The 8,827-nt window shown below is 35.9% G+C and overlaps 2 protein-coding genes across 2 annotated transcripts; both read right to left on the bottom strand.

Moving 5' to 3' along the window:
- Positions 1-338: 338 nt before the first annotated feature.
- On the bottom strand, positions 339-2,581 carry LOC108478065 (aluminum-activated malate transporter 10-like). The gene is made up of 6 exons (XM_017780497.2): positions 2,077-2,581; positions 1,846-1,986; positions 1,496-1,768; positions 1,312-1,412; positions 1,085-1,228; positions 339-978 (listed from the first exon to the last, which is right to left on the bottom strand). The coding sequence occupies exons 1-6, from the start codon at positions 2,414-2,416 to the stop codon at positions 556-558; spliced, it is 1,422 nt and encodes a 473-aa protein (XP_017635986.1). The 5' UTR covers positions 2,417-2,581; the 3' UTR covers positions 339-555.
- A 969-nt stretch (positions 2,582-3,550) lies between these two features.
- On the bottom strand, positions 3,551-8,481 carry LOC108478064 (transcription factor bHLH157). The gene is made up of 10 exons (XM_053028166.1): positions 8,070-8,481; positions 7,564-7,653; positions 7,293-7,395; positions 7,030-7,071; positions 6,884-6,943; positions 5,059-6,624; positions 4,834-4,938; positions 4,598-4,735; positions 4,394-4,519; positions 3,551-4,305 (listed from the first exon to the last, which is right to left on the bottom strand). The coding sequence occupies exons 1-10, from the start codon at positions 8,177-8,179 to the stop codon at positions 4,117-4,119; spliced, it is 2,529 nt and encodes an 842-aa protein (XP_052884126.1). The 5' UTR covers positions 8,180-8,481; the 3' UTR covers positions 3,551-4,116.
- Positions 8,482-8,827: the final 346 nt, after the last annotated feature.

Raw genomic sequence — 8,827 nt, 5'->3', positions numbered from 1 at the left:
AAAGTATATATCTGCAGTATATTCATATTTTAAACATAGAGTGCAAATATTTCTTTAATGTTGAAATAAGAATATATAATATATTCACAATGTATGATATTGAAGTGTTTGATATATTAATAAAAATATATACAGGTAATGAATATAATTATGGTATTTGATAATAATAAATTTTTATATTTATTTTATAATATTTTATATTAGTTTAGATAGTTTTTGATAAATGTCAAATATAATATTTTGAATATTTGTATTTTCGTAAAAATAAAGGAATATTTCAAAAGATAATAAAATTTAATTTGATTATCAAATGCTTTAAAAAAATGCCGTTTCAATATAATAAATATTTTCAATACTTGATAGTAATCGGAAAGGAACAATGGCGAGGCCAACAGCCAGCAATCAATGAGTCATTTAAAGCAACTAGGAGTGAAGCAAATTTTCTTACCATCTTCCTACTAACTCTTACATTCTTGTGTTTTATGTAATATTTTTTTACACTGGTGCTTTACTTTTGTTCTTCTTTCTTACTATACGAATTCATTTTTTGGGAACTCAGACCCTTTGAAGAGCCTTCATGGTTCCTTCAGGTTTCTCTTCTTTTGCTACAATCTTATCTTTCATTTCGCTTTCCTCGACTAGTTCTTCCACAGAACCAACAAGGGCTTCAATCCGCGCAGAGATTTCAATTAGTATAGAAGCCAAAGTCACCACTGGTATGATTTCCATGAAAGGGACTAAACCAGTTGCAGATATTTGGTTTTCCGCAGTTGTTGATGGATTCAGCAAATGAGAAAGAGATTTTAAGTCGTTGTGAAGTTCTTCCACTGCGCTGTTCATTTCTTCAACCAACAAATCCATGTTGGGTGACTTGTTCATTTTCTTCACAGATTCTGCTAACTCTTTTATGGCACTTGAAGAGCTAGAGCTTACTTTCAAGCAACTAGTGCTTAGATGTTTCTTTATTGATTCAGCTGCCTGTGTAGAACATAAAGCAAAGTGATGGCAGCCTATGTTTAGTACCTTTATTATATCATTATCATGGAGCAGATAATCAGATCAAACAATTTGGACTAGTTTTGACCTGATTTTCTGAGTTGATGCAACTGTTGAGAGCCTCTATACAGTAAGCACAACTGCGCATCGATGCCCCGATTTTCAGGTATTGTTTCCATGGATGCCGGAAGTTGAACCGTCCATGGGAAGGCTCCCACCTAGCAAAATTTGCCTACAGGAAATCATGCCAATTTACTAATCAGATCAAAGACTTAATAGTCTTCTTATGTTTCTCAAACTTGTTATCGGACTTACCATTGATTCTTCTGATGCCTTCGAGCTCAGCACGCACTTGTAACCTTGCAACTTTTGATCATCTTCTCCATTGCTGTTGGTAAAATACTGTGTTACACAACCTGCAACCGTGGTGAGAAAGATAGGTTCTTAGCATGTCATGTAAGAACAAACTAAGTATATTGCGAACGAGAACGAAACCAACCGTCGAGGGAATCGGAGAGTTTGTCCATGTTACGAACAGTGAGGCTATGGAGCTCTTGACCGGACCAAATGGGGCAGACCATCATGATTACAAGAATGCATAAGGAAGTTCCAATGATAATGGTGGATATTCTTTGATGGGCCAGGTCAAATAACTTATCCACCCTATAGCCTGATATAGCAACGATGCTAAAGGTGAGGATGAAGATCATGGCACCATAATCGAACATGGATTTCACTGATGGAATGAATCTCAAGAAGGTTGCTATCGAAGCTGAAAAAAATGAAATAAAGATAAGTAACACCAAGGTTCAGCTTCAGCATTAAATAAACACAATGAAAGCAACATACCTAATATGAAAATCGATGCTCCTACGACAAAGGGTTCAAATCTGTCTCCGGATTGACTCGCGATCCAGTGTACCCCGACGGCAAGAAATCCAGCCAGGCAAGTTGCACAAACTCTGTTCAAACATTTGTATAAGGTGGCGCCTGTGATGAAGAAAAGAAAACGTTTGTGCCAGGGAAAAAAGTACAGTAGTAGATTTTGAAGAACTTGGAATTGGATACTTAATTACTTACCAACTGTTGGCTCGAATACTACTACGACAGTCATAATAGCCCACATAGCATTGCCTCCAACACCATCATACAAAGGTCTCATGAAGTAGACCAGTGATACAATTGTGAGTGCTAGTCCTACCTTAATGCAGTGGATCACTTTTCTAGGATCATTAGCTCCCATGTCCCATGCTTGCTTCAGAAACATCCGCACTTTCATACCCAAACCTGAAATTAAGCCTTTTGTTCTTAGCCACACCTTTCTTGCAAGCCCTGTAGGTGGAACCAAAACCTCGGATGAGCCATCAACCACCCTTATCCTCCATTCCACTCCTTCACATAATTCCTTCCCAGAAGCCATCTTTTTTCCTTTTCTTTTTTCACTAAGTTGGGTTTATAACAGAAATGATTGTTGTTGATATGTTGAGTGTAGGAAGCAAAGACAGCAAAGGCATGCAAATATGAGGATGAGGCTTTGGTGATCAAAATCAATATGACTATTGGACTGTATATAAAGGACATTGAATATGGTGTTGCTGATCTTTTCAAGAAAATGTAATTAAAAACAAATCCCAATAGCATGGGGGATTTTTTATTTTTTATTAGGTATTATTAAGGTGATGATGTGAATATAAGTATGAAGTGCGTGGAAAAAGTAATCTCTAGCTTACAATTCTTAACAAGAGCTAAGTGCAATAGTAAAGTTTATTATATTCATAGAGAAAAAATTCGAGTTTGAATTCTAAAAATAATATTATTATTTAAGAGAGACATTTACTAAAACGGAGATGATGATTTGTGATAAGATTAAAAGAAATATTTGATTTAAAAGTAAGTTTATGTTGAGGGAGGTGTTGAAATAATGTGTCCTAAATTGAAAAGCAAATCGTCAGCCGACCAAGATTTAGGTCAAAGAAAATTCTATAAATTTGGCATTTTTTTTAATTGAACTCTTTAGTGGATCTCTGAATGGAATCCTCTCTAATCTTGTCTTTTCCAGATAAGAAAATTAGGAAACAGCACCAATCTTTTAGTTAAAGTATTTCTTTATCTTCACTTTTATTTATTTGTGAAATCATCACAGTGATATTATGTGCTATTACAATTGATATGTATATTTGTTTTGCATTGCATGAATCAATTTGCAAGTCATCAAATATCATTTGTTAATAAGCTGGACATCACATTCATAAAGTAATACAGCCCCAGTATATAAAATCTCATCCCCAAGGCAAATTAGGTCTTGAATAGGACCATAAAGTTTCCCCGTCTTTGAATAAAGTGGGAGGGGCAATAAGATGTTAAACAAGGCTCGCGTTGACTTGTGTTGATTTCACTTGAATGGAGAGAACACTTATCAGCTGCAGTGCACTGATTTGAAAGGCTAATTCAGCTATCAGAATTTGCATTACACTCAACAAGGGTTTACTTTTCTAGTATATAAGTAAGTGCGAACCATGTTTAACCCCTTGTCTGTTTCCCCGAATCAAATAACTTTTGGAATGCTTTGCATGTAATTAAAATTTGTATAAACAAGTTAATCTGAAGGGAAATTTCAAGCAAGTATATATCGCAGTAATGCAACATTTGGGGAGACAAAGCAAGCTAATTCTATTTGATTATTTGCTAATCAAACAACCACAAAAGGACCAAGAAAAAAAAATTAGCTGTTAGCCTACAACTGTGTCATTTGCTTTGGATTATGAACAAACTATTGCAGGAGCAGCATGCAAGAAGCTAAAAACTAAGATCTATAATTCAAACCAGCTTGGCCCGCCGATGATGAAATAAGTTTTGATCATGTTCTTGCTACTTGTGTAGGCATGCTCCACCATTCCATGGTCTCTCCTCACTTTTCAGAGATGGTATGGGGTGCAGACAATTCGCTTGCTGCTCCTTTGAGAATATTTCCTAGTCAACCATGTACATTATGTCTAAAGGAAGTTGAAAATGCAACGAAATCTTCAGTTTTGGCTTTTCAATTACCAGAACACCAATCACCGCAGGCCTTTAGATGTCAATGCTCAAGGTACTTCTGGAACCCTTAAATGTGTGTTCTAATTATTGAAATGTCTCAGCCATGTTGAGAGGAGGTAGCGGAAAAGGTTGCAGGTAATTGTTTGATAGCGGAATCCCACCATTCACATCATTGCTTGGCTGACTGGCAGAATCAATCCCACTGCCACCTGTCTGTTGCAGAAGCGGGAGAAGAGACCAGATTATACATGTCCTTTCAACTTGCTCCTTTGCCTGTCATATTCACTTTAGGGTCAGTTCTTTGAAATCATTTTTAAGTAGTCTTAGTACATTGCTTTGAATTCTTAACTTTGGTATTTACCTCAACAATGAACCGTGCCCATATCTTATCTTCTTGGAGCTCCATCACCGCCCTCAAGATATTCAACCCAATGCCCCGAATGACATTTGCTATTTCAAGAAAGAATCCTTGATCTTCACAGAGCATCTGCAACCAAGAAATGATAAGCTTGAGTAACACTGCCAAGATTGTTTAATTAACCAACTTTGAGGAGTCTTTTCATACCTCTATAAGCATTTGGCCAGGTGGATTTAGGTCCTTAACTACAATAGGGATACTCTGAGCCCCAACTTCAAATGCCCATGTAGCACCACCACTTATCATGTTATGTTTTGGAAGCATACCATCCTCGTTGCCAATAATCTAAAGCCCAAGCAAGTTTATTAACGCATTAGTGAACTACAACCACCAAACTCTGGGCTTCTTCAGCATCACGTCACTGAAATAAAACAACAGGTTACCTTTGGTTCATCAGCTTGTTTAATCTTGTCCGCATATTTTGTCACGCCTTGCAAGAAAATCAGGTATTTGATGGTCTGCTCCAGTAAATGATCAATGCTCAATGGCTGCATTATGGGAATAACATAAGCCACATTATAATGAATCAAATGCTTCATTGTGTTGCAATTTGGTACCAGAAATAATTTTAGGCGATAATGCTTAAATAAAAGAGTCATCACCAGTACCTTTCCATTGTGAGGGATAATCCCTCTCAACTCTTTTATACGATCTTGGATCAACTGACGGTCTTTGGGCCTGGGTCGAGTACTTTCACCAGGTTTAGCTCTTTTCTTGCCTGGCTTCTTTGAAGTTGCAGCAACAGCTTGGCCACCATTTACACTGTAGCTATAGTCTATCCACGCACCAACTTGTGATTTTCGATGAATGTCTTTGTTGAATATAGTATGTGAATGATGCACTGGATTCATGCTCCCGCCAGAGTAAGAAAGCCCCACAAACTGACCTTGACAAAAACTAGACGAAGAACTTTCAGTTTTCCTTCTTTTCATAATAGAAAGTTGATCTTCAACACTAGATTTCGTAGCATGAGAAGAATTGTTAACACCATCTAGAAGCTTTTCAAGGCCTAGTTCAGAGAATAAGCCTTTTCGCTTGCCATTCATAGCACGGACATCCAATTGCGAAACGGTTTCCGACATTCCAGAAGTAACAGTTGCGTTATCACCATGCAACAATGGCACAATAATATCTTCCAAGGACTCCCCAGTTTTTCCAAATGCATAATCAAGCCCCACGCCATCGAACAGATCAGTCCCGTTATCATGAACAATGGTAGATATCTCTGCATTAGATATGGATGCTTCAGTGATGGAGCTTTGCAATGAATTAGCTGTTTGTTGGACAGGAATGTCAACTAAGGTATCACCTCCAACCAGAGCAGATGACACTGATGTAACTCCCACCGAAGATGAAACATCACTAATGATAGTAGCTCCTGTTCCATTGATGTCATGCTGGGGCAAAGGAGAAAACAACTGAGAAAGATCATCCAGATTAAAGGAGTTACAGAGATCTATTGTAAAGTCAGCTGGGTTAAACTCCTCGGTGATTCTTTGTAGGTTAATCGCATCATCAAGAAGTCTGCTGTTAGTGCCAAAAGAACATTGATACTCAGCTGTTTTCCCATAGCTGTCTAGAGTAGGTAATTCTGCATCAACAAGTTCCCCTATGCTGTAAAGTGAACTGAATGTCGAAGCACCTTGCAACTTTTGTTCCATATTTCCACTAAGTGCAAGATCGTTTGCCTTAGGAAGCATATTCGGTGAATCCCATATTCCACTTTCCGATGGAAATGATGTCTCAAATGAAGTTAAAATTGAACCCTCACTACGCCATGTACTAGTGCAAGGGGTATAAGCAGCCAAGCAGTTAACAGGAGAGATCTTACCGGACGATAAAAATAGAGCTTCTGCATTACTTGTTTGCCTTTGATTTCTGAGATGAGATAAGTTCTGTACCACCGAGTTCACACTTGGGTCTCGAATCTCGCGCATGAAAATGGAGGATTCAGTGACATTTTTTAAGGAACATGGCCACCCTTTTGGCTCTCTAGGGAAGCCATACAGTTCAGTTGCCAGATTCTCATTGTAAATATTTCCACATGATCTTAGTGCCGCAAAACTATCGTCTTGATTGCAAGCTTCAATTTCCAAAGGTGTAAGCCCATGAAAACTCCCCACATCACAAAATAACTTCTTTGTTTCATCCAAAAAGTCCAATCTCTCTAAAATCTGCAACCACAGCAAACAATAATTAGAAATTTTTGCAACGGTGCTGGTGCACGGGATGAATGCTTACTTGCAAGTTAATTTATCAATCCATTTGCTTTAATTATATATTTCTGAAGTAGAAATCAAAATATAAAGAAGACTAACCAAATACACTAGTTTGGGTAATCCATATCAAAATGAACAGTTAAGACTGAAAATAGAATCGCTAAATGCCAATAAAAAAGAATATATTATATCTTTCATTTTCATATGAACTAACCTTTTGTGTGGATCCAACCTGAACCGCTCCTTGTCTTCCCAAAGAGATTATTGCTATTGTCTGCAGATCATATTCGGTCGTAAATAATACAAACATAGAGAAATATTACTGACAGGGTTAAACATTTTGTCAAATTCAAAAGTTACCTTGATCCCACATGAAATTTGGTTTTGTAACTCAGATTCATCCTGCAAAATGTTGGGGGATATCAAATTATAAACTAAAACATTGCAATGCCGTATGTCCTATTTTTTTATTTTGCAAAATCTAGAATGCTTGTTTCTTTGACTTACCAAAAGTTATAAGCATGCAAAACAGTGTGTATGGGACATAGGGGGAGTATTAAAGTAACCATAAATGAAAAGTAAGAAAAAAATTGAGGGAAAAGAAGAAATGGGAAAAAACATACCTGAAATGTAATTTGATTTCCAGTGTAACTATTTGAACTTTTACCATAGGAGTCTGAGAAAATCCATCGATGCTTTCCTGTGAAAGCAGCTTGGCCAATGATCCTAAGTTGACCAAAAAAAAAAAAGAAGATTTTACTGTTAGAGATCCTTGTTTTACTCTCTCTCTCTTTTTTTTTTTTTGCCCAAATTTTGAATGTATTTTCACTACAATTGTTGGATTAAAAAAGAAGCAGCAAAAACTGAAACAGATTAGTTGATAATCAAGCATACCCTTCACCCAGGATGTGGAATTTTTGAAGCATACTGTTAACCAATGGTCTCATTTGTTCTTCATAGTAGGCATCTTCCATTGTTAACAACCTGTTAAAGTTCCAAGTATAAAAATCCATGTTTAGGGAAAAAAAATGAAAAAGTCACTTTAATTTAGTATAGGAAACTAAGAAAATGATGTTTATCACGGTAAACTATCTCTTTATTTGCTTCTTATTGGAGGATATAAAACAAATTGGGAAGAAATTTTAGTAATAAAATCACCATATTTGGATTTTCTTTAATTAACAAAAAATATTCTAAGAAAAGGAAAAAAAAGTATGGATTGAAACATGCATGGCAAAAATATGAAGTGAAAAAAAGAGAGAAGAATATGCAGCTACAAGTTCAGATCTTGAAACAAACTAAACGCCAAAGATAATATATAAATTTGGAAGAAACCAACGAAATAGACAAGAAAACAAGGACGAAGCAAACATTACAAAAACAAAAGAACAAAACTTTACATGGAATTTCTCTGATCAAAGCGCCAAAAAACACCATAACACCACCCATTACTGCAACAAAGATTTTTAAGTGTCTGCTTTAACATTGAACCCTTCTCTGGTTCCCCCATTTTCCACAAAAAAAAAAAATAGCTTTACGATTCAAAACTTCACTTCCTTGAACCCCATTAAACACCTAAGCTTAAATCCAGAAAGGGAAAAAAACCCAGAAATTTTCTGAAGCAAAAGGGTAGGAAAAGGAAAAGGAGCTTTTTCCTTTGTCTTAGTTTCACTACTGTAAGAGAAATGAAAACGGAAAGTGGTTGGTGTAAGAGAGATAGTCGAGAAAAAAAGTTGGGTTTAATATATATATATAACATAAGAATGAAAGAAAGAAAGAAAGAAAGAAAGGGTGGTGATTGTTTTGTAGTTTTGTCTCACTTTAATTTAATCTTCTGTTCTTTTTCTTTTTCTTTTTCTTTTTCTTTTTTTTTTCTTTTTTTGCTGTAATTTATTTAGTCCATACAAGTGGGTTTGTTGTTGTAATAATTCTGTAGATTCTTATTATTATGTGTTAGAGACAGAGAAAAGGAAATGTGATAGAAGGTTGAAGAGAATTACAGTGGGTATTTACTCATTTAAAACACTCTACTTTAGATGTCTTGTATTTTCTAAGGTTGGGTTTCTTTTTCTTTTTCTCATTTGTCGGATGAGAAAGAAAATTCTTTGATAGATACAAAATGAAGAAATAAAAAGTATAAATCAAAATGTAGTTAAAT

The sequence above is a fragment of the Gossypium arboreum genome, chromosome 1, assembly GCF_025698485.1.
Source record: "Gossypium arboreum isolate Shixiya-1 chromosome 1, ASM2569848v2, whole genome shotgun sequence".
Taxonomy (NCBI): domain Eukaryota; kingdom Viridiplantae; phylum Streptophyta; class Magnoliopsida; order Malvales; family Malvaceae; genus Gossypium; species Gossypium arboreum.
The sequence above is the reverse complement of the archived record's forward strand: the minus strand, read 5'-3'. Positions and strand labels throughout refer to the sequence as shown.

Coding starts and splice junctions, on each gene's coding strand:
- LOC108478065 (XM_017780497.2), bottom strand. CDS start 2,416: ATGGCTTCTGGGAAGGAATTATGTGAAGGAGTGGAATGGAGGATAAGG. Junction 1,769..1,845: donor AGCATCGATTTTCATATTAG/GTATGTTGCTTT, acceptor CATTTTTTTCAG/CTTCGATAGCAACCTTCTTG. Junction 1,413..1,495: donor ACTCTCCGATTCCCTCGACG/GTTGGTTTCGTT, acceptor CCACGGTTGCAG/GTTGTGTAACACAGTATTTT.
- LOC108478064 (XM_053028166.1), bottom strand. CDS start 8,179: ATGGGGGAACCAGAGAAGGGTTCAATGTTAAAGCAGACACTTAAAAAT. Junction 7,654..8,069: donor TTTGATCAGAGAAATTCCAT/GTAAAGTTTTGT, acceptor GAACTTTAACAG/GTTGTTAACAATGGAAGATG. Junction 4,520..4,597: donor CTGGCCAAATGCTTATAGAG/GTATGAAAAGAC, acceptor TCTTGGTTGCAG/ATGCTCTGTGAAGATCAAGG.